Source organism: Balearica regulorum, chromosome 10 (genome assembly GCF_011004875.1).
Source record: "Balearica regulorum gibbericeps isolate bBalReg1 chromosome 10, bBalReg1.pri, whole genome shotgun sequence".
NCBI lineage: Eukaryota > Metazoa > Chordata > Aves > Gruiformes > Gruidae > Balearica > Balearica regulorum.
The window spans coordinates 22556906-22581974 of record NC_046193.1 but is presented as its reverse complement, the minus strand read 5'-3'; the positions used below and the strand labels follow the sequence as shown (position 1 = coordinate 22581974).

The following is a 25069-nucleotide window of genomic DNA, read 5'->3' as shown; positions in this document are numbered from 1 at the left end:
GTCGAGGAGCAATAAAGTTCCTCCTGTGCAGCCTCCAGACCAAATCCTAAATTGCTCCACACACTCTGGCTGATTTATTGCAGGCAAAGACAGCGCATTGCAGCCAGAAACTGAAGGGGAAGGAGTTTCGTATTATGACTTAATTTGCAATTAAACAATTCAAGTCTGTCTGAAGTTTCTCCAAGATAAAATTACAGATATATGCTATTCTGGGGAGCCGTAGCACCACACAGTCTAAGGGGTCTAGCACCTTAGCGTTAACGTGCTACGGGTTAATTTTTCAAAAACAGAGCACGCTGCTGGTGCGCACTCCCCAGGTAAGAGGAGAAAAAAAATAATCTTGGTTTATAAAAGAGAAAATAATTACACTAGAGGTTAGACACGGCAGCACGTCTGTAACGAAGTAGTATGAACAGTTTGGTGTGAAGCTTGGAGACACGCAGGTCGGACGTGACTCCCGTGCTGTCAATGGACTTCTGCCACACCAAACGCTGTCCTCCGCACCAAACCCTGACCCTCGCTCCCTGCGTACATCCTACCCATCAGCTGCCTTCTACACACGCCAACGGGACGGGCACGCTAAGAGCTGAAAATTTCCACCGACAAACAGAAGGGTGAAGGCTCCGAGCAGCTCTAGCTGAGGATTTTCTGACAAAGAGCTTTTTGTTGAAGCTGAAACTGGTGATGTGAAGTTATCTTGGACACTGGCTGGACCTTCTGCTCCAGCCTGGAGAGGGGACCCCCGCACACGTCGGGATGACGGCAACGGCACCGACCTGCGGCACAGCAGGGGCCTGAGCATCCCAACCAGAGGCTAGGTTAAAAACAAACCAAAGAAGCCACCATTCTGGATTGTTCTCACAAGGAATTGTGCTCCTTCCCTCCCCTAAAAGCCCTGCTGAACAGAAGAGATCCTCCAACCCAACCCTGGGCGATGGGTACAGGTCCTGGTCTGCTTTTGTGACAAAGAGTCTGGAATTCCAATCCATTTCAACAGGAAAGGTCACCAACTGCTATTTGGTTCTCAGAATGAAGTTCACCCAGGTGAATTCAGCTGATTATCAAAATTCTACAGAAGCAATTTACGGTGTATTTCATTATCTACTCTATTGAATAAAGAGCAGTAACATTAAGTGGTTTAAGTGGTTGAATTTTGTTCCAAATAAAAGGTTGGCTTGGGAGAGAAGGCAGGAAACAAAGCACAGAGAGGAAAATATTTCTTTTCCTGGTATTTCAGTAAAATAAGGTGCCAGTCAATCACCTTCTCAGTATTATACATTTATGCAAAAAGAATCTCAAATTTAGCGCCCACACGTGGGGTTTTTTTGAGCTGGATGAGGAAGTTGCTGCAGCAGAGACAGCTCAGCTCCCTCCGCCACCCCGTGCGCCAGTGCCCGAACCAGAAACACCGCTTTTACAAGTCCTTAGAAAGCTTAATTTCAGTTAAACTGAAAGTTCTCACTCAAATATGGCTTTTCCGCCTGTAAAACAGCTACATACAGCATAAACACAGCCCGGGGCTGTTGCGCTGCCAACTGAAGGCACGTTTGTGATGGTAGGAAGCTTTTCGCACAGAAGTACCTTCAGAAGTTAGTAATTTTCATAGGGTTACACCACACTGCTTTCACAACACATCCGAACGTTTTACGTGGCTTTTATACACCAAACCTGACTAAGAACCAACAGGAAGGACAGCGAGATGCTTTGATGAATTGCATGACTGTCACCTTTTTCGGTAAAGCCAGCAACAGAGTTTCTGCAGAAGGACCCAGCCCTCTGCGGTCCTGCCTGCACCCGGCTCGCTGTGCCCTGCGACGGGAGTCAGCAAGCGGACCCACCTCATTCAGGGGCTTCTCCAGCTGCATTTTGGCAAGTTCTTCCAACTTCTGCATGAACGCCATTAATTAAACCTCAGCATTTAGCTTTCCCAATAAAAAGAAAGAGCCTGTTCACCGATGTTGCGGTAGTTGCAGCCAGCTGCTAAATGCTGATGTTTTAATGGTGCTTGCTGCAATTGATGCTGCAAAGGCATTCAGATCTGGTTCTAAACTCCATGGCATCTCCCATGGCGCCGGACTGATTGCAGGCTGCCAGAAGTTATAACTGCATTTGGACTAATATTCCGAGTAATGACAGATGGAATTAGTTATGTTAACTATTCCCAGCGTAGACACACGGCAGACTGAAAACTCAACTAATTCACTGACACAGGCATACAAATTAGAAAGCTCAGTGCTGAAGAGACAACAGGACAGATCACAGGGCTACTCATAAAACAAACACCATAGAAACAACACTGTAGAAAATAAATAAAATTAAAACCTCAGCATTATCCAATTCAATGGTAATCTGCCGGAAAAGAAAGAAGGGGAAGAATTGAAAGCAAGCGTTAGTAAGATAAATTACAAATAAATTTCATGTTAGGATCTTATAAATCATTTAACACTTTAATGCTGCAATTTTACAGTCGGCATGAGTAACGTGTGCAAGCGCCGGGATGCGGCGGGTTGGGGAACCGACGCTGCTGGAAAGCGCTGCGGCAGGGAGCTTCAGAGGCAGGATGCGCCCTGGCTTTGTTCCTGTGCCAAGTGCCAAACCACATGGGCTGGCTGACCGAGATCCAAGAACTTCACCCTTGGGCATAAGAGTCATCCCCAGCGTGAGCTGTAAGGAGCAGCAGGAGTGCAGAGGCTGGATTTCCAGTTTGGGAAGAGAAACGGAGTTTAAAAAAAAATTTAAGTCCTGCAGAAGTGAGGCTAATCATCTGGTAGGCACCCAGGAAGACGTCTATGAATGACATGTTTCAGCAAAGTAAAAAACTTGGGTCTAGCCTACACTGTCAATGTAGTAAAGTTTTCTGCCTATTAAATATACCACAGTATGCTACCCATCACTGAGCGAACCTGAGTGCGTGCCAAGATGAGGAGTCTTTAGCAATATGTAAAACTTCGAGCCTTCCCACAAGCTTCTGTACATCTGTGTTCTCACCACGGGTTTTGCATGCTGCAGAGGAATCCCAGCTGTTTAATGAAGGCCTTCACTAATGGGAGAGGACACCACTGCGTTCTCATTACGCTTCCCACCTACCAAAGGGACAAGTGCACGGGCCAGGAGGGTGCGGCATTTTATTATTTGTGCTGGGAGATTAAGCGTGAGAGGAGGAGTACAATCTTTTTATAAATTGGATTGTTCCAGCAAGCACCACATGGTATTACAGCAAAATCAGACACGATGCCAAAACTTCCATGGCGCTCTGCTGCTGAACACTACTTTGAAGTGACTGCTGTCAGTTCTGTGAACATCTGACCCGCTAGCAATATTGCTTGCGTCATCAGTATGCTGGTCACAAGATTAAGTTTATCTACGTAGGGACTCTGGGATTTAGAATGGGTGCATAAGGGTTCCCCCCCCCCCCCCTTTTAAAACAAAAGGTATTGCCTTTTTAAGTGGTGACTAAATACAGTTATATGAGTCACAAGGGAGAATAAATACAGTTGCACTTCTCACAGCCAGACAGTAAAAGCTGTTCTACTACTACTAGCAGTCTATCTGTAAGCAATCAGCTGCTTTTTCATATTCGGAAATCCATTTCACAGGCAAGCATATTCTTATCTTGCATTATGTAACTGATCTACTGTTTCAGAAATTAATGCATTTTCTACACTTGGAAGATTTTTAGAATCTTGTGGGGCTCTCCATGGTCTGAATGGTGCAAGTTACGTTAACTGCATCTTCTAGAAATACTGCTTCACCCGAGTTGGCCAAATAAAGTCTAAGGAACTCCTCTAAGTTAATTTCTATTTAGAAGAATCTCCAAGCAGCATATTGCATTTCAAAGAAAACAAAAACTTCAAAGCTCTCATTTGGGTTTTGTTGGGTATAGTATATATCATCCAGCTTTTTTATTACTTAAGGTGACCTTGGACAGTCTCTCTTGGCTGTTTTTAACAGGGGAATGTACACTGAGGTGTTAACAAATTGTAACCCCATATCTATGACTACACTGAATCTTTCACATCCCCAGCTTTGGGCAAGAGGAGATATCAACACTCCACGCTTGCCAAGAGGATCATCTAAGCCCAACTCCCTTTTGTAGGGGCAGACTAACTTCTACAGGCTACAACCAGTCCCCTTCCAGAATCAGACGGGATCGCAGATGTGTTAGTAAGGGGGCCTTGAGGAGAGGACAGACGGTCTCCACAGGGCTTCACCTTGTGCTGTTAGGACCCAGCACAAGATACTGCCACTTCAGCAGAAAAGTACGATGTGTTCAAAGTGGAGCTGCTGCCCTTTCCTACCCTTCTCATCCCACATTTATACGCTTCTTTCTTGCAGTTGATTTGAGTGTTCTCCTAAAGTCAATGAGTTTATTAAAAAATACTGCTACTGGCAAGTGAAAAGGAATCCCTAGGTAGGGCTGCAGGTGTAGAGCAAAGCAGCACAGCGGCCGGGAGGTGGGCCGGACCCCCAACATCTAAGAGGTAGCAGCAGCACGTGGGAGAGCGTTCCCTGACGGGGCAGGGAGCACAGCGCCGGCCATCCCTACCCTTGGGGCATTTTCCTAGGAGCCTCCCGCTCAACTCACGCTGCTGTGTGCTCAGCTGGGTGTGCTCGGTAACAGCCCACACACACGCACGTGAACACCCACGTGCCCATAGCCACCTCGCTCTGTTTGCTCTCCCTCCTCCAGGTCCCTTTGCTCTGGTGCGCTCTTGCTGGACTGGCAAGACAGCACTGTCTACGTTCTGTTCCTGCACCCTCCTCGTTGCCAGCCAGGCTAGCCAAAGCAGGGGTGGCGTGCGACATCCCAGCTGGCCCAGCGATGCTACAGGTTCCGCTGCCTTCAGAGCATCTCCCTCCCTTGCGGCTGCAGCCATAGCTACAGCTATAAACAATTATGACTATTATGAAACTGTCCGACCTCTAAAGCTTTTGCCTTTTTGTGCTGTGAATCTAGCACTATGCAACCACTTTAAACCGTGCTGCAAGTGAGAATTGAATATGAGACACCATCTGCTCCTGGGCATGGACTCCCAGTTGCAGCAAGCGTCCTTCCACACCGCTGCTTCCCCCAGTCCCAACTGGCAATTCTCAATTACTCAGGAGCATGTTCACTGGAAGGGCATATTGCTTTGTACACCGACCGTGTGGCACGGTAATAACCTAGGTTGCTTAAAAATGCCCAAGATAATTAGACTAGGATTTTGAGATTGACCGTAGGAATGTCTAGATAGACAAACATACATGCATATAGACACTTTTCTGACGCAAACAGAGACTAGGTCTGTACCTACAGAAAAATGTTTTTCTCAAAGAAGTTGTATGTAGGAAGGGGGAAGAAAAAAGAAGGGTGGATGTAAAGACAGTTTTCATCTATAATTTAGAAGATGACTCAGATGTATATAAATTAAAATTAAACTATAAAAGGTTATGTGACCTGATGAAGAGTCACCTAGACCCAGAAAGCAGATAAAGAGGTTTATCCTTCATAAAAAGGTAACAAAATTAGATATTTTTACAGTGCCAGCAACCACAGGAATTAGACTTAAACTTGCAAGTCTAAAGTAGAAAAGCAACAGAAACAAGCTTACCTTTCAAATTATATTTGAAGTTATTAGTTGACTAAAAACGTTTTGTTCCTGATCCAGTACAGAAATGCTTACACATACAAAACACAGCTTGAAAGAGCGAGAATTTTATTTTCCTTTACTGAATAATAAAGACAGTGTTTAACACAGAATGATGAACTGTAAATTACATTACCTTTTCTCCATAGCCTCTATCTTTGGTCATCATTTCCCTGAGCGTCTGTAATACTTTAATACATAGTTTCTCCTCATTCTCCTCTAGCAGCTGTTTAGTATGCTTTATTAACCTGAAAATAACCAATCAATCACAGCTTGTTTTAGTACTAATATTTTAAAAACGGGGTAAGATATACGTGGCTATCTTACTTAATTGGTTTAAGCTGCAAGCGAGTTTTATTATCATCCCATTATACAACCATCTTGGGAACATTCTCTCAAGAGCGACATTGAACCAGGTACCACGGGTTTGGGGAAGCTGGGAAGGAAACGGCATCCCCGCGGCAGGAGGACAGCCAGACAAAACCCTCTGGCTACAGGCAGGAGGAATCAGGGGAAGGGCAGTGGGATTTAGGACTTGCTGATCCTCCAGAGCAAACACTTAACAGTAAGAAAGAGAACTATTCCACATACTACTTTGTTAAAAAAATATACCGAGAGTCCTGGACAGCGCAATCCATCCCACCCAGCATTTGTTTGTTGCTCTGGTAGCTACTTTCCATAAACTCACTATAAAATCCACCCCTCCAGGAGGTGATCTGAGAAGCTGGATTCTGCTCTGAACTGCCCTCTAAATGACCTCGTAATCTTCCCTTTTCCTTCCCCCCACAACAGGGCAGCATCTGCACCGGGTGATGCGCACGGTAACAACTGATGCTGACATACTTACCCAGCACTGAGTGCTACAAGATCAAGCACCTTGCAAACACTACGAGGGTTGAAGGCAGGGATACATTAACAGGGATTAGCTCGTAATTTTTTACTTGTTTATACTACTGGTTATGGCACTTCTATCCTGCAGCAAAGCCAGGAATTTTTAAGCATTTTACGCCAAGCAGTCTATCCCCATTCCCAAAAGCTTCCTCCCCTCCAAGGAGAAGTTGCATTTACCATGTCGTGAAACACTCTGCTTTACGTAAAGCTGGGCAGGAGGGCACCGCTCCAGCAGGCATGGGAGAATTGGGGAAGAGCAGAACATAACAAAAACCCTCCCAACGAGCCAGACTGCAGGACACCTTACTTGCAAATGAACCCTCCGCTTTCACATTTCCTCCTTGCGTCTGTGTTCTCTGGGAAGAGCAGTTCAGGCCTGTGAAGCACATCTACCAGTACTGATAACTCTGCCTGGACAAGAGGGCGTAGGCGATCCTCCAAAGCTGATACTATGTCCTAGAATATAATCGTATATGCATTGAGTGTTTATTTAAAATCTTGATAAATGTAAATTAATTTTACAAACTGCAAAAGAGGGACAGGATAGTTAGGTCTGTCCTGCCTGGATAAACTAGATTAAAGACCTCAGAGTTCGGTCAAGTAAGACTTTCAGTTTTATCATTTAGTAATTGTCTTTCAAAGGAAAGTCCCGACTTCCAGCAGTCCCGCAGATAACTTAGTTCCCCTACCCTCTCCATCTTTGTAAGTGCTCTTGTTCATACAGGGAAAAGAGAAAAATGCAGATTCAGAGTTGCACTGAAACTCTGTGATAACGATCAGGTTATTTATGCTTACATGAGCTGGAAAAAATAAAAATCTTACTCTTAAAATTATGCAAAAGATATAATTCTTCCCCTTTTCATTGATGTTTGGAAAGCTGTAGCTACCTTAAAATGAAACTGCATTTATCCTAATTCTTAAACAAGCAGAAAATAGTGAGATACCTCTGAAGTCAGAGAGGAAGTTTAATCAAATTGAAACGGACGAATAGACAGGAATAGATAAAGAGGGAGAAGGTATTTCAATGAGAATGGGTTGGGCAGTGGTTTTATATTATGTAATACAAGTTTACGTAAAGTTAGTTAGTACTGTTTGCCAGAAAAACCTTTTGGCCAGAGAATGAATCTTCAAAGGATAAAGGCATCATTCGAGATGATGAATTTCATTTGATATAAAAAGCCTTACTGAACTGTCTACAGACCTGAATACAGCTATAACACATCAATCCCTATTTCTAACACAAAGCATTATGTTTAAATAGCCTTTTTCGGAAAAACAGCATGGGAATGCACACACTTTGTTTCAGGGAACGACTGTGGCTGCAACTGGTTCACAAGGCACCGCTACGCCTACGTGTTTCCAGCTCTGCAGTGGTTTCCAGGCAGGGCTGTGGCACCTTTCCTTGTACTGAGAGTTTCGGTGTACAAGCAGCAAAGCACTGGAGGAGTCCGGAAGGCTATGATGATGAGAAAGTCCTGTCTTATCAAAGAAATATTACTAGTGGTGGAATAAGAATACTTCAGGTATCACTAACTTCAAATATCAACATCTCCTAGGACGAGCACTTCACTACCCATTAGCCATGCACGTTCAATTACCTGTCCTGTATTACGGTGTTACAGGATTATTATATTCAGCATCAGCTACCTCAATTGCCTTGTGATATTCTGACTAGTTAACGCATTCCCAAATGTCTTTCTGCTTAGTAAATTCCACCTTTTGTGTAGGCGTGCAGGTAGGTGCTTATCAAAGGAGGAAGGGGTGCTGTGTAGTCACCTGTAATCTTTCAATTATGTTTCGATAATCCCTGGAGGCAGCGAGCACCGAATCTCTGCGGGCAGCATTCCTTGCCGTCATTCGCCAGTTCATTGCAGTCTTCTGTACGATGTTATGAGATTTCAGGAAGAGATTGTTGACCTGACTGTCCAAGTCTACAGGAATTGCAATTGCGCGGCTTTTTGCTGCAATAATCAAAAGTTAGTAAGAATTGACTCCTTCGGCCCATGCATTAAAGCCAACACAAGAACAAGACAAGCTCTACTTGCAATTCCTTCTACAATCTCCTTCGTGTGCACTTTACGCAATGCAACGCTCAGTCCCCGTGCAATGGGTCAGACCTCTCTGTAGCATTATGTTTAAAGGCTTGCACACCTCAGAGCTGTTTTCCTGTCTTCAAAGGGTGGGAGTAGGAATCTGTTCTCACACGCACACTCCCAACTTCTCATGCTAACACACACGTACACCTGTCCAACAGAATTTGGCCTCATATCCAGTACAAATTACTCTTCTTGCTGCTAGAAGTAGAGCAAATTACTGGGAGGCGTGGTGCAGAACTATTGCCCTGCTGCAGATCAAGAGGACTACAGAGTTTTGAGGTTAAACAGAGAAAGCACTTCAGGTTACAGCGACACCACCTATTGCTCAACAGAGCAACATAACTTTGTACTATGCCTTGGCTCCGAGTTCTCTGCAAGTGGCACCTGCGGAAAGAAAACTGCAGTTTCTTTTTGGAAGGATGACACGTAAGCAGCAGACACTGGATGACCATGTTTGCAGCAGTTAGTTCTGGTTACATCCATTTCTTACCTACATCTGAGAGGACCCGAATGCAGCTTTCCACCGACGCCTTTTGGCTTGGCATTAACCAGTTGCAATGGTACACTCTGAACACGCCTTGCAGCAACTGCACGAACACAGGTTGGCGAGTCTAGAACACAAGGTTAAAGAAAAGAAAATCAAACTCATCAGGCCACACTGAGATGTATCAGCATCACCCTGAGGTAGTACCGGTTACCGGCTTCAGCCATGACTCTCTGCACACCAGTCATTTCTAACTGGTCTGCATCCACTTGTTAAGCAACTTCACGTTGTAGACAGCGTATCTACTACACAATCAGCAACTGAATGGAAAGGGTGGGAACGAAGGCTGGAAGGGAAATATTAAATAGATAGCTTCTAAAGCACAAAGCCTCGAGTAATTGAAGCCTGACTAAGCAAAGGAAATAAGCAGTCATCTTCATCTGTTTAATCAGAGCTATCAGCAAACCTGGCATACAGAGATTCTTCCTTTAGCCTTGACCAGTAGCTGACTCAATAGTCCGCAGGTAGATGGGACTGCGCTGTTGCCTAAACGACAGCACAGCTCCAGAGTTGAAAACTCATCATTTCAAGTATTATTAGCTGGTATCTGATTTACTGAAGAAACCAGCTGTGTGTTTGTTACTTCCAACACAGGTAGCAGTTAGTGGTAAATGCTGCAGCTGCTACAGATCAGCCGAAATTAAGGTGTGGTTTTTAGCCCTGTATTTTGCAAGGGGATCTTCCACCTAAGATAGGTGAGGAACTCCAGACACGCACACGCGAGCTCTGCTCTTTCCTCTTTGCAACATCCCAACAGTACTGACCAAAACTCCGTTTGGTTTTGTACAGTAATTACTTAGAATAATTCATTTATTTTACCTGTAGAGGAAAGAGTATTTTAAATATTCCAAATGAACCTACACTGAAAGGGAATACCCCGTGTCCCTGTGCCGACTAGCCATGTAATGTTTCTATCAGCTAAGTAACTACACCACAGTGCAAAGCCCACAAGACTTAGGAACCAGTGAAAAAAAATACCTCTTTTATTCTGGTCAAGATTAATGCCTGTTTGTAAGAAAAAAGTGGAGTTAGATGAAAAAGCCAAATCGTTTAGATAATTAAATCTGTTAGATCAATTAATCAAATAATACCATTATGAAATGTGTAAGAGGAGAATCAAAATTCAAGAACCAAAAATTACTAAGAGGCAAATACCTGTTACCCCTTCTAGAAATAAGCCAAACACCAAAAACATGGCAGACAGTAGTATTGTCCAAGGCTCTGAAAATACCTGCAGTTTTGGATTTCAGCCATCCACGTATTCCTGTTTAAAGAATTTTTGGCCTTAAAAAGCTTCAAAGACACTTCATTTGCTTAAACTAGGTCAATAAATCAAATAAGAAATTTCCTCCATATTCCACATGCCTCCAACCACAATTGCGAAGGAAAGCCTTGGGCAGCAGCACCCTTGGGAGACAAACAGGCTAAGTAGTACTTGTTAATGAGGAAAAGTTCTGGACAGCTGCTCTTCAAAAAGACACATTTACGTTCTCCTAAATTTATATTATTTGAACTGCATGACAGATGTACAAGGTGTTCCTTGAGCAAGCAAGGCTGGTCCTGACTCAAAGGAGGTACAATTTAAGTCTAACAAGCCATAACACGAAAGAGCATGAGACGAGAAGAGGCTCGCACGGGAAGAAGCGAGATGACAAGGTGCAGCAGAAAGGACGGGGAGCGACTGAATCCAACAGCGATGCAAAGGAGAGTGGCAACGGTCGCTCGCCTAGGGAGACAGCGGCACCAGGTCAGGGAGCAGCGGCCGCAGAATGCCCTGCAGCATCTCAGACACAGGGAAAATCCCACCCGGAGGGATGTGCACAGCCAGCTGGTCCAACGGGCCGTACTCCTCCGATGGGAGAGTCCTCAGTTACGGGCAAGAGTCTTGACAGGCAGAAAAGGGGACAGAAACAGAGCTTTTACCTTAGAGGTGTAAAGGAAAGATGAATCTAAGATAAGGCAGAACTATCAACTGAGATGGTAAGAGAAAGGTGAAACAAGTTACTTCATCCTGCTAGACAGAGAGAGAGATTGAGAAACTAAAGCAAAGCTGCTGACAAATAAAATTAACAGATCACTAAAATATGACGGTAAGGAAGTATATTCACATGCTGTACACTCAGAGATGACAGTTAAAGGCATGACAGGGAAGAGAGAAGGGTAGAGCCCCAGGGGACAAGCCTAACTTGCTCTCCATTTCTTATTTTCTTTTGATGAAGTTTTGACAAACTAGCATGGAGGCTGATACCACAATACCGGCTGCGATTTTTAAAGTCACATAAGGAGCAAATCAACGGCTGGACTGCTCAGACTTAGCTGTGAGATAAGACAGAACCCTAATAAAGCTGCTCAGCCCAAACACAGCAGTTTGCAGCTCCCTGTGCTCCCACAGGCAATGTGCAGTTTGGCCGTTTCAGAGCATCCGAGCCCATCTCAGAGGCAGCTCTCTCGCTTTCAGCGTGACCGTCTCCTTGTCTGAGTACGGAGGGAGAGGCAGGGCTGTGCCGAATGCTACGCAGTTGGTGGATCAGGCTGGCCACTGGTCATCCAGACACGGGTCAAACACACGTCCTGACTCAAGGAGGGCAGACTGTCAGCACGAGATACGGGCAGTCAAGGAAAAGCAGCAACATTGCTGCTGATATTGAGCAGAAGGTCTTCACCTGATGCACAGCCACGCAGCAGTTTTACGTACGCTTCCCCGGTGCTGCAGTCACCCAGGCAGCACACTGTGATCCAAAGGGTTAGCGTAAATTCTTTGACGAGGGACTGACACGTCAAATTGCCAGATGTCCCTTATGGCCAGTTTTGGGAACCAGATGCCTTCTAACCTGCTGCCAGTTGCACTCAGCTACAAACCTGGAGTTTGCACGGTGAACAACTGCCTTTGGCACAATGAGGTTGCATCAAGTTTCAACAACTACCCTACTCAACCTTCTGCCAGACCTGCCAGGCACCTGACCACTCCACCCACACTCCTCCCCAAAAAGTTATTTATGAATACACAAATGATGTTAGCTTTGTGCCGCAATACAAATGTTAGGGCAATGTCCTGACACTTCTGTTCTGCAGTGGAAATCTCTAACTTCTGGCACATCAGAAGTGTTCCAAGGTTCTCCTCCACATTTCCCCAACTTTTGAATTACTCAGCTTAATGAAACACTCTAGAGCTTTTGGAAATTTTTTTGATTTTAAAGGAAATTAGAATCTTCTTATAAAAACATGCTTGCTTTAAACAATCACCTTCGCCCCCTCTGTTATGCAACACCCTCTCCTCCTGTCTGGCAAGCCTGCCACCAAAGCTTTACCTTCCTCCTTCATGGCACTCTGGAGAACTCCTTGCTGCAGTGCTACTGCTTTACCACTGCTAGACAGCCGGCATGCCAAATTATCACTGAGCAAAACTGCTTCTTTGCTCTCTTACACCTGTCCACATCATCTTATTCAGCTGTACCCTGCTCTAAGGCCCCAAAGAGGACAACCAGAGCCCTTAGATGCAACTGCAATACAAAACATAAAAAACCCCCTTCTTTTCCCTACTTGCAGTGTGATTTTCTCACCCAGAACCCGACAACGATGTAGAAACTCTCTCCAAAAGACCTGTGTGATCTCAGTGGTAGTACATCCAGAGTTGAATTTACTAACGAAGTAATGTGACTCTTCAGCCTCTCTAGAAAAACATTTGTACTCTGATTTATAAATCTTTCCACATCTGCAGCAAAAGAGCCATCCCGGTCACAAAGAATACATATCTGCTCCCCCATTACAAACACGTGTTTCTTTTTAACTGGTAAAACAGAACCAAAGTGGAAGGAAGATAATTGCATTTGCAGCACATTTTCACTTGTCTGTGAAATTCTCTGCGTTTTCCTACCTGCAAAGTAGTGCTCTGATCAGAGAACGGGGAACTGAAGAAAGTGGTGACTATACTCATCACTATCTCTGTAACGTACTTCTCCAATATGGAGTCGGCATGCTTTCTGTCGCTGGTGTTGTTACAAGCCTGCAAGACAATTCATTCTTAGGTCAGGAGCAGCTCAACCAAGGCAGATTAATCAAGTGTTACAGACTGGAATTCTTGATTTCCATCGATCTAGTCACAGCAATTCCCTGCCACAATGATATTTATGACACTTAGATCTCTGGATTTCCAGCACACACAAAAGCAGAAGCCCAACACCGTTACCCTTATAATGTGTTGGCATATAGCATGTTTAGGAGTTTAGGAGGGAGGGAAAAAAACAGAGTGCCTTAGAGGAAAGAAAGTAGTAGGGTAGGGAGGACTGAGGTGTAATGCTTTCGTATGGGGAAATACTTGGAATCCCAGGCAAAAAGCCATATGGCCAAAGAAACGCCAAGCTTGGAAAAAATTTGTCCTGACCTGCCAGAAATCGTTGACTATTGCTCAGGAAGGAGCTCGCTATCCTGGCCAGAATAAACAAGCCAGGTGGCAGAACAGAAAAAGGCATTAGACAAAAGAGCAGGGTGTGGGGATTTTCTGAGGTTTTGTGGTGGGTTTTTTTTTTTTTTCTTTTTGAAAGGAAAATATTAATGTCTTCCATGGAATACGACTAATGAAATCTGCAGGCATAAGGAAAAGGCGGCACATAAATTTGAAGGAACACGGTATTCAGGGTACTTATTGCCTTGATGCATTGTTATGTCTTATTCTTACTGCACTATACTAAATAGGTTCATTTAAGCTTTTTTAATTCAGTTCCTAGATACAGAAATCATTACCCGACAGATGTCAACCAGGAAGTTTTCAAATAGCTTCCACATATGATTACTGGTGTAAATCTCTTTCATTTCTACTTCTGTGTCCACGTAGCAATGATTCAAGAAGTTGATATATGCAATTTTGACCTAAAAGCAGCGAAAAAAAAGATTACCATTAAAAAAAATAAAACCCTGAATGATATTATGAATGAATATAAAGTCACAATAAACTGCTACATAAATCATTTGTGATTCTACTTCTTCCTTTTATTTAAGCACTGGTGAAATTTAATGCCATGAATAGCAAAACCTCATCCAATAAAAAATGCCAGGATTACTGCAGACAAAGCGTCAGCATAATAATCATTTCCAGTTCTGCAGGACCATCTGTTCAAGGTTAGCAGCATACTCCATAAACCTCTCTGCCTCAAGAACCCTATAAAACAAGCGAGTACAGCATCACATCCCCATTTCAAGGGCAAGGAAACTAGTCTAAAAGGATTTAACTTCACTATGCAGATTCACTGGGGTTGCGGATAGCAGAACCAGGGAAGGAAGCCAGTTTCCCAGCTCCCAGCTTACTGTCCACCTGCACCACCATCTTTCCCAGGCCGGACCCAGCAACATCAAACCTCTCACCCAAAGCCAGCACATTTCAAATACACGTAGGCCAGCGGCTCCAAACAGCCCTCACCTCAGGAATGCAATCCTCATGGGTTACTACCCTAACAATGTCATCCAAAGGAAGCAGGGAGTTGCATTTTATTTCTGTGTAGACATTTTTGCCTTCTGTGCAGACAGCAAGCAGTTCTACTAAGTGGATGTGGTACATCAGCGGGCTGTTTTCATCCATCCGATCCCTCTCTGATCTCATCATTTGCACCAAAGTCTGGAAGGAGGCTCTGTCGTTGTAAAACACTAGGACATCTTCTCCCGCATTCACCAGCTACCGAGAAAGAGAAATATTCCATCAGCAGATCAAAGCCTGCGCATCTCCCCGCAGCATCCTCCCCTAATCTGTGGGCTGACCGTTAAACAGTGCAAATACCGATTAGCGAAAGGAGTGCAGCCCACCGAGTCAGCTGGGCATTCCTCTCCTGCTCCCTTCACGGGACAGAGGGCTCCACTATGACATTTTCTCCTAAAGAATTTATCACTTCTGAACTGCTGAAGAACTTCAAAGTCAGTCCAACTGACTGCTCAGACAGAAGTTGTGCCAAGAAGCTTGTGACTTTCCATTGTGCTTTTTTATTTCACGTCTATTGCCTCAGCTGACTTTTTAATACAGCTAGCTGTAGACATACCGTTTTGTTCAGAGGAACGCCCCAGGGGCACGCCGGATGGGAGGACTACAAGGCTCAGTGATTCCGCCCTTCTGAACAAACATCATCAATTTTCCAAGGCTAACGAGTGACACGTTAAGTCACACACTGAAGATTTCTATCAGCTTCACACTGAGACCCGGATGGCCAGATTTCCAGAGCAGTTCAGACCTCCCGTAACTCCACAAAGGAAAGGAGAAGGAGCAAACCGAGATCTGCTCTGGGCCGGGCGCTTCCGAGCACGCAGCTGGAGGGATCCAAGGCTGTCCTCCCGCAGGGAGGGGGGTAAACACCTAGGTAAGATGCAGAAGGCAACCCCCCAAGGCAACCCCCTTTTCCCAGCAGCTGCTGACCCCTGTGGAAGCCAGTTGCTGAGCATCTCACAAACTCGACTCCGTGTTGAGAAGCTCACAAAATCATTTTTGAACTGAACAACAAAATATGGAATACCTTTGATCAATCTAGTAAGATTGATACACAAAAGCCAGAGCTGGACAAATCTGATCCTCGGGCTCCCCCTGCTGAAGAGGCCAATAAAAATCCCATCAAACATGCAAATAGGCTGTCAAACAGATCACGTCCAACATCCAACTTAACGGGATTTATTCACCCTTCTCTTACCTCTCTCCTATGCTGACACCCCAGTTTCCTACACACCTAAATTTCTGAAGGCCCTCAGATTTTTCTCCCTTCAGCACTTAAGCAGCTGAATATCTAAGTCTTGGTAAGATAAGAAATTCTCATCAAAATACTTTAATGGTAAAATTTTCCTTCTGCATTACTGATCTCGAAACTAAACTATTTCTCTTCTAGCCAATTTTGCTAGAGAAAGGCACCCTTGCTTCATAAGCCCACCTATATGCTGCTGTGTAGAAGCCTGGAAAGTAACTTGTCAGTATCGTTAATAACCGATTACTCGTTGTGCCTACAGGTGAGGAGCTCAGAAAGCTTTGGGTCACAAAAAAAAGCCTGTGCTTTCTGGTAGCTGCATGCTCTTTTTGCATTGAGAGAGAGCTAACTGTCAGCTTCTTGGCAGCCCCAGAAGCGAGAGGATCAATTTGTCATTTTCACCAAATGGTATGTGAAAACTTCTGCTCAGACCTTGCAAATCTCTGCAGCTCTCACCTCAGCCATTACCATATCTTGGCATTTCTTAATGAATTTTCCTTCCGCCTTGACAATTGTCTGCAGGAACTTTATGTACTGAACATTTCTGCCGTGTGTTTCGATACAGTGGACAAAGTGTTGAACAACGCGTTCATTAATCTCACTGCAAAGCTGGAAGTTGTTCATGAAAATGTGCTGCATTGTTACTGCTTCCAGAATCTAACGGAGGGGATGAAAGAAAGAAAGAAATTAGAAAATAAACAAACCACCAAACCCACGCAGAGGTCAGGATAAAGTCAACACTCCTGCAGGGCGCAGGACTCAAAGAACATTTCCGAGGACCTAATCTTTCAACACAACGGCTTGTATCTAATCCTATTTTTCTGTCCACTTCAGCCTCTTGAACTTTCTACACTGAAATGGTCCTAAACAAACAGACCTTGCCAACTTTTGAGGCTTCAGAATGAAAACAAAGTGTGACCCCTTAACCAGTCTTGCATCAGAACAGGCCCAGAGGCAAATCACCAAAGACAATCCATTCTCTTCTCTTGCTAGGGAAAAAAAAAAAAAATCATGGCAAGAGATTATTCTTACCCCTGGGTTAAGGAACAGGTTTATGTGCTTGTGCAGCAGTGCCTGGTTCTGTTGGTTCCCAGCACAGAAGTTCTGTAAAAACTCGTGTGCAAGCTTCATTATCTCCTGCATCCTTGTGTCTTCAGCCTGTGATCGCATGACAAATAAGATGGGGTTAAAAAGAATCTGAAGGTTCACTTTCAGGTGACTACTGGATGAGCCGCAGCTCCGGCTCTGCAAGGGAACTGGCACGTCTCTCACACTCCAAAGAAAAACAAACCTCCACCCAGTTCATAGACATTAGGGATGAGTTTGGCCTGCTTCGCAGTTTTAAAGATCATCAAAAATAAAGACCATAATAGAAATTACAGTAGTTTTTTCTCTAAAATTGCATACTCCATGGCCAAGCCTGCCAGCAACGTGCTTTAGTCACTTTTACACTTCTGAACACACCAGCACATTGGCCAAACCACACATCATCACCTTGGGGCTACAGAGGAAAATTGCCATGTTCCATTGAAATGCATTTCAGCAGCGACAGATGGGTACTTCATGGCAAAGAAAAGACGGAAAGTTATTACTGCAACAGTTAAGCCCAATTTATATTTACTGGAATCCGCACACTACTTGCATGCTTCCAAGTACAGTTCAGGAATCGGTGCCTTTCCTCTGACATCAGTGTGGATTACCAGCCACTGATGGTATAAAATGCAGTTTGGAAAACTAGCGTCTGCTTTTATTTTTAAGGAGTTTCACATACATCTCCAAGGGTGAAACACCTTCCACCACTGCCTGTCCAGTATGTTTTCGTATGCATGGGACAGAAAGGTGACAAGAGGTGTCGGAGGGTGGTTTCGCTGCTGATTTGTTAGCAAAATATGAAGTAAGACAGCATGACACTTCACTTATTATTAATCAAATCTCTGTCTGGAATTACTGGTTCTCAGAAATCTGTAGAGTTTGGAACAGAGGACAGCAGAGTGTCTGGGAAAACGTGAAGAGCTCCCCACCTATGCAGTGATAAGTACCTGTCACCTGTGACTAATGGGCAGCCAACACAACGAACTTGGGGTGTGCTTCATCAGCACAACGCGGTGCTGTGCAAGCTCAAACCGTACAGCAACGCAAAGTGGGCTTCAAACTGTACCGCTGACATTCCACCGCACTCTGATACGGGTAATTATGAACAGCAGACCTCACCTGGATAGCCAGTTGATATTTATTCATTTCTAAGGAGGGGTTTGGGACCCTACAACTGGGAGGGTCTGCGTCTAGTCACTGGGCAGACCTGCCGATAAATCCCCCGGGGAACAAGGCACCCTCGTTTCCCTTTGCGTTCCCGGGGTGGCTGTCATACAGCTACCTCGCAGCAATCGCAAGGGTCTTGCTTCCACCAGCACAGCTTAACTTCAAGGCAGCACACATCTCCCATGAGAAGCTGAGAGTTGAGCCTTGGTCTTACTCTGAGCTACGATGGACAAATACTTCTTCAGGAAATAGTGCAGAACACTGTATATTCAAAGACTTTAAACAAAGCTGATATAAGCTCACAATTATTTTTGAAGCGTGGATATTGCATAGACTACGAGGCTATATAAAATAGCCTCTTTGAATCCAATATAAAGGTAGAAGTTCAGGAAGATTCAAAGGAGGTATTAAAAGCCCATCAAAATGACACGAAGCAAGGCGACAGCCGTATAGAAACCCAACCTTTTCATAAGGGATCTGCAGCAGCTCCAGCACAACGGCGTGAGCTCCCATGTTCCTCAGAAGTCGCTGCTGCTGCTTACGGCTTTTCCTGACCGAGATGCCTTCCTGAACACAGAGCTTGCTCAGCCGCAGCAGGATCTGGAGGAGACACTTGCTTTAGAGCTGAAATTCTGGATTTTATTTCAGAACATACCAGGTGGCTCCCAGAGAGCAGCATCACTGAAAAATGCATCTGCATGGACCAGAGCAGCTCTAGGCAGCAAAATCAGGTTTTGGGGTCTTGAGGTGAGGAGCTAAGACCAGGCTAAGGCGTGGTTGCTCCTGCAACAACAACAGAGGTGCAAAAGGACCAAACTTGAACCAAGAACCTCGGGGAAACGTGAGGGCAGAAGGCGCACACCAACACTGCCTTCTGCCCGTCGAGCAGCAGCCACCACCCCTCCGGGGACACAGCAGCCAGCACAGCCTCGTGCCACGTGCCACAGGCAAGGGACGCAGTGTGGCCACAACGTTGTCGTCACATCTGGTGGCTTATTAGCCTGGGCACCGTCCATCGCATCTCTGACTAGGGCTGGTCCTGCGGAGTTCAGCCGTGTCAAGTGAACCTGGCATCGGGCTCCGCAGCACGGTGCCACGGAAAGCCCCACAGCTAACAGCACACCAGTGCCAACGCCTGCTCTTTGTCTGGTATTTTGAAATTAAACTTTAATAGCATGGTGCTTTTGAGTGCAAACTACTTGGACAGAGCAAATTAAATAGCTTCTCCACTTGCTTACCTCCTTCATAGCTTTGAACAATAAAAATATTGTGTTACCATTGAAACAGCAGCAAAACGTCGTGTTTCTCACTAATCCATTCTTAAGGAAAGAATACACATTATGCTTATTATATTCCTGGCTTCTCATTCAAGTTGGGATATGTTATTACTCAGCAAATAGTTTCCACAATGGAAGAGTGACTCAGACTTTCCTGGGTGTCTCCCCCTGCAGCTCTCCAGAGCTGTGTTACTCATTTACACTTCCATTTAACTATCAAGAAGTGAAGTTTTACCTCTTTTACTACACGGTAGTTGTAGCTGCTAGTACTTTCAGGCTTTTGGGACTTGCTGTGACCTTCCTGTGGATAAAATCAGACAATTTATTAGTAGCTTATTGCATTGTCTTCGTGAAGGCTAAAATTACCATTCTAGGATAGTGCCCGCTCTCTTCCTGGAAAGGAGTGTCATCCTTCAATTTTCTGACAGTCTCAGAAAAATACATATAATTATCCTGACTAGTCACATTGACCTCTATAGCATGAAATAAGGTGAGAGTGGGATGATTTTAGAGGCAGCAACCTCCTGTCCTTTCCTTATCACATTCTGTCTGTAACCAAGTCTCCCCCCAAAAAAAAAGCTTCTTTCTTTCTCTCCCTCTCTACTACTATTAAACTGTCATTGGATAGATATTGAGAGATGCCTCACAGTACTACGCACAAGGAAAGCGACAAGTTACATTTACTTCCAACAATCAATGTTCATAACCCAGGGGCTATTTCTTGAGTTTCCTCACACAGTCTTTTCTATTTGATTGCAAATTATACAGAGGCAAAAGGTGTTTAATTAGTTCTAAGCCAGATGTGCATGCCAAGAAAGCCCGGTATTAGCAGGTACAGATAAAGCACCAACATTTGCCAGGTTTCTGAAGCACTGTTCTCTTCTGCCATTTAATCATCGTGCCATGATTCAAAATGGATCACCTGAACAGTCCGCAGCTCTGCCCTTGTATTATTTAAGGTACTTTTGACCACAGAAACCCCATGCCATCTGTGAGTGGTGAAAGGACACAACTCGGGAGCCAGGACACACTCAAACCAACTGCTCTGTTAGAGCCCAAAGATGACACTTCAGTGGCTGCTAATCCTGAGCAGATTCCACCTGACACTAACTGGCATCAACTAGCTCAGGTTCTCCTCTTACTCTTGCCTTAGTCCAAAAGCAATTCAGATAGCCTCACCGGGCTATGCAGTGTGCCAGAAACATGTCTGGGGTTTTTTTAGCCACAGTTCAGGAAACAGTTACATTTTCATAAAATATTAATGCATCAATTTGTGCAAACAGAACCCAATTACCTCTTTTTTCTTGTGTTCATTTTCGCCTTGCACTCCATCCATAGTCTCATCAGGGCCCTGGCCTTTGTACACCCAAAGCTCTGATTTTTCCACGATAGACCTCAGCTGATCCAAATCTTGTTTTATCTGCTTGTAGTTGTCAACATCTTGGCTGGTAACAAGCAGTTGAACCTTACATGAATGCAATCCATTAGTTGCACAAAAGGATTGTTTTTAGCTGCAATATATACATTCAGATGAGGAATTATGCTCTTTACACACACACACACATACCTGCTTAAAAGCTTGAAGGACTTCTTGTCTCTGACTAAAGTGCCGGAAAAGTAGCTGAAGTGCTCCAGACACCAGAGGAGGATAATCATGCATTGTTAAATGCAACAAAACTCTGAGAAATGTTCTGCCACCATGATCGTCCAAATCCAGTGGTGTATTCTCCTCACTGAAAACAGAGTGTCGGAGTTAACTAGTGTATTAGACTGAATGTCCCAGCAGGTTCTTAAGTCCAGTCAGTGGTGGCAGAAAACCTTTTTTCTTACTTTTAAGGGAGAAGTTTATCAAATTAAGCGCTATCTTAAGACACACAGGGTGTGTTGGTGTACTGCTTAACAAGGAGGCTATTCCAGATTCTCATTAATCACAGTTCACTCAGCTTACATTATCCAACTTACATTTTTTTGGGGTCAAACTATGCCAAAATATTTGTCCCTATGTCAGTCTCACCCTATTGCTCAAATACTTCTTGCCCATTCCTGGTACTAACCTTTCTCACTATTTACGAAATACAACCCCACCTCAGTGCCCAGGTTGCAATGCTAATTATGTCAAGCACTTACAATCCTCCTCTTCCCTCTGCACCTCTTTTCTGAGCATAAGAATCTCATGTTGCATTTTCTTTTTCCTATCAGTGCCCCCTGAATCTTTCCTCCATTCTGCTTCCAACTGAGTCTGCACAGTTACAGTAAAAATTCTGGTTATTAATTCTGTCAGGGAATCTCTCTGTTCCCTTCTGTCCCCATTTAAGAAATCAGTTATCTGAGGTTTACAGAACACAACTCCAGCTCTGAGCAGCTTAAGGAGGGTTGGAATAGATGGCTTCACGGTGCTCCAACAGATAGTGGATGGAGCATCAGGATAAGCTCGAGCACTTGGAGTCTGTCATTGACTTGCCATCCTGTGATTTAAGAAAGGATACAAGCCGCTCCGGAAGGCAGGCAGGTATGGAAGGTACAGCTCGTTTTGTTCTGTCATGCATGTGCAGTTTAATGCTGCATTATCCAAAAGACTCATGGCTAAACAAATATCTATCTCAGCATAAGACCCAGTCCTTGCCTACAAAAGCTTTCCCGCCTAAGATTTTACTGCAGTATTTAGTTTAGATGCGCTGATCCTCCAACTTGGCTTTCACCCACACAAACGAAACCCTCCCATGAAGATCCTTCTGTCTGAAGAAGGATCCCTATGCCTTATCTGTGGCTTTTAATCCAAACGGACACTACGTTGAGCTGTATCCCAGGCATTTCAGGAAGATGAAGCCTAGGTAACCGTGGCAGCTGTTTCCAACCTTTTCCCAGTTACCACCTGCCTTCCAGCTGCAATCCCCACTCCTCGGGAGCCCTGAGGGCTGCAGCCTGGGAACTGCTGAGCTACCCCTTGATTAGCAGTAGTGAACAGATACTTTCCTTCCACCAAAGATCCCCTCAGCTTGTTCTTCAATATGTTCAAAGTCTAGGGCTCCTGAGAAAATACCAAGACAAATACGTTATGTCAGAGTTGCACCAGAGACGTTTCTGCAGCCTAAAAACATTTTAAAAGTCAAGTGATGATGTAGGTGTAAGCAAAGGGTCATAACAAGCTGAAAGGAATGCTGAGAGATGACTGAAGCAGCCTACTAAGACAGCATAGGACAATAAATTAACTTGTTCTCAGCACACAAATTAAACTGCATAACCACCTCAGCAACATCCAAGCTTATTCCTTTCTTGCCTATTTTTAGATTGCACCAGTATCATTCCAGGACACTGATGGGACCTGGTGTCATTCAGAGGGGCCAGCCGCCAGAAACACCAACCTTCAGCTTTGAGAAGTTCTAAAGCAGAAAATTCAGCAATGACAGCAATGTCCCTGTGGCTCAATAGACAAAAAGCTCTTTGCATTTTTCAGTATAAGGTATAGATTATCACATGGGCAATGACTAATATTCTGAAATTCAAAAATAAAAATGGTAAAACAGACGTGGAGCTCTCCAACTTTGACAAGCGTTTGCAAAGGGGAACGGAAAAAGAGCATGGGGATTTTACATTTTTGCCAAAAACATTTACCCCCTCTCTTCCAAAGTTCAGCTTGAGGAAAGAGCTCCCGCTCTCCCCACCAGCCCAGTTTCAAAGGCCCGGGCAGCCCAAGGAAAAAAAGTAAACACATCTCCTTTGAAGTGAGATCAAAAGGAACAGTCTGCTCCCTCTGAAGACTTCACATCTAAACCACATTTTCCTTATCTTTCTCCTCTGCATCTAGAGATACAGTCTCCAAATTGAGGAAGAAAAACTGTATGATGTCTAATAAGCTGCACTTTTGAAGTCCAGTTATTCCTACGCAGCACAGGTCCTAACTACGGGATGCTTCATCCCCTGGAAAGCAATACAGGGATTGACAACACCCCATCTACCCAGCCCACTAACTCTGCTGCTTCCAGTTAAGCAGCTCACGCTGGACACGACCAACTCCTCAACAGCTTGCTTTCATACCCTCGTGGAGCAGCACCGAGATGCTGACACCTCCAGCTGTCCTGCCTTCCTACAATACCTTTGGAAGAGAGAAATTTGGGTGGGAAGAGGCATCAGGCCAGGGGAAAGGGATGGAGGAAATCAGATTGCTTTGGGGACCCTTTTCCTTCACCCAGAAACATTAATATGAAATATTTAATTTGAGCTTGATGACAGATGGCACATGATAGTGTTTATTTCAGGTTTTCATTAAAGGATGTATCTCAGGCTTTGGGTCCCACTTAACACATAGAAAGAAGTAGGAGACAGTACAAATAAATCCTGGGCATCATTAAGAGCATATTGAAACGATTCCTACCGTTATTCCCTCTGCTAGCAGGGTACTCTGCTTCAGTGGGACCATTCATATGCCAAAGCAAGAACCTGAATCAATTATCCAATTAGCACCTTTAAGATTAAAGAGTCTTCCCTAACCCACACAAATTCATTCTTTGTAAAATAACTAACCTGGTACATTAGCTGGCATTTCTTGGTTACTGCTTCCAGTGGGTGATTCAGACATCTGGGCATTGCTTTCATCAAATTCATGTTTAAATATACAAAGTAGGCAGGAGATTCTGTAGTCCAATCTCACGTTCAAAATAAACTGGTAATACAGAAGTAGTAAAAATATTGAAATAACTTGCCTATTTCCAAGCACGCATAGAGACAATTTGTACATAACACTGCTACCAATATGCAAGATCATAGTAAAAATATGGATTTAACTTGGAGAAGAGGTACGCAAATGTTTTCTTAAAAATCCCAGAATTCAGTGATTTCAAAGAGTATGACATGCACACAGTAATAAATACTTAGGAATAGTAGATTTTGGCAGAGTTTTGATCCCTCATTGCTGCCCAATGCAAGTATCCCCGGGAAAGGAAAGCAGCTTTTCTGCCTCCGTTCCGAGCCCCGCAGGAATCTAACAGACCAGCGCTGCTGTCCTCATCGCACCGACTCCCAGGGCAGAGGAAGCTGCACACGAGCTGCCAAGAGCCAGCCTGCTGCCACGAGCGCGGCATCCCAGCCATGCAGCAGTGACCCGTCCGGGTAACCACGGGCTAGTGCCAGTGAAACCTCTCCATGGTCTGTCTTCCTCTTGAGGAAAGAAGTATGATGCAAAGAACACTTGTGGTTCTCAGATTTAGGGGAAAATGCTTAATGCCAGTTTTAATAGACCCTGGTAACAGGGGGAATACTGGCACGCTAAAATATGCCATTGCACATGCCAGGCCATAAGAGAAGTTCTGGCTTTAACTAAAATTAGCAGCGGTGAAAGGAAGTGAATCAAGCCTCCCCTACGTGCCGCATCTGCTGCTGAGGGGAAGGGCATAACCTCAAACCCAGCTCTGCACGAAGCCTCCCACGGGGGCACAGGGAAGGTACACTGTGGCTTTCCTGCTGCTTCGCATATTTTCGCCCACAAGGCTTTTGCAGCATTCTGGCCTCCCTGAACTTGCCCATGAAGGTACCAAACAGAAAAGGGACTCCTACACTGAGGGAGGAAAGATGGATTTCAGCGCAGTAATTCTGCAGGAGCATCTAGATCGAGGCAGCACTCTGGAAGAGGGGAAAAGAAAAAAAAAAATCTTTTCTGTGTCCCCCAAAG

The 25069-nt window shown here is 44.5% G+C and overlaps 1 protein-coding gene across 8 annotated transcripts in view; it reads right to left on the bottom strand.

Annotated features, from left to right (window-relative positions):
- Positions 1-25069, bottom strand: part of ITPR1 (inositol 1,4,5-trisphosphate receptor type 1) — a 177986-nt gene that overhangs the window by 77377 nt on the left and 75540 nt on the right. For 6 of the 8 annotated variants that reach the window (XM_075762494.1, XM_075762499.1, XM_075762495.1 and 3 more), the window contains 16 exons: positions 23926-24064; positions 22374-22432; positions 20972-21133; positions 20699-20869; positions 19640-19705; positions 18590-18727; positions 16901-17026; positions 16325-16525; positions 14572-14823; positions 13899-14024; positions 13033-13161; positions 9105-9225; positions 8295-8479; positions 6826-6974; positions 5764-5875; positions 2323-2349 (listed from right to left, as the gene is read on the bottom strand). In XM_075762494.1, coding sequence (XP_075618609.1) covers positions 2323-2349; positions 5764-5875; positions 6826-6974; positions 8295-8479; positions 9105-9225; positions 13033-13161; positions 13899-14024; positions 14572-14823; positions 16325-16525; positions 16901-17026; positions 18590-18727; positions 19640-19705; positions 20699-20869; positions 20972-21133; positions 22374-22432; positions 23926-24064 — 2163 coding nt within the window. The remainder of the gene's footprint in view (positions 1-2322; positions 2350-5763; positions 5876-6825; positions 6975-8294; positions 8480-9104; positions 9226-13032; positions 13162-13898; positions 14025-14571; positions 14824-16324; positions 16526-16900; positions 17027-18589; positions 18728-19639; positions 19706-20698; positions 20870-20971; positions 21134-22373; positions 22433-23925; positions 24065-25069) is intronic. The other 2 variants (XM_075762498.1, XM_075762500.1) reach the window with 1 other exon arrangement.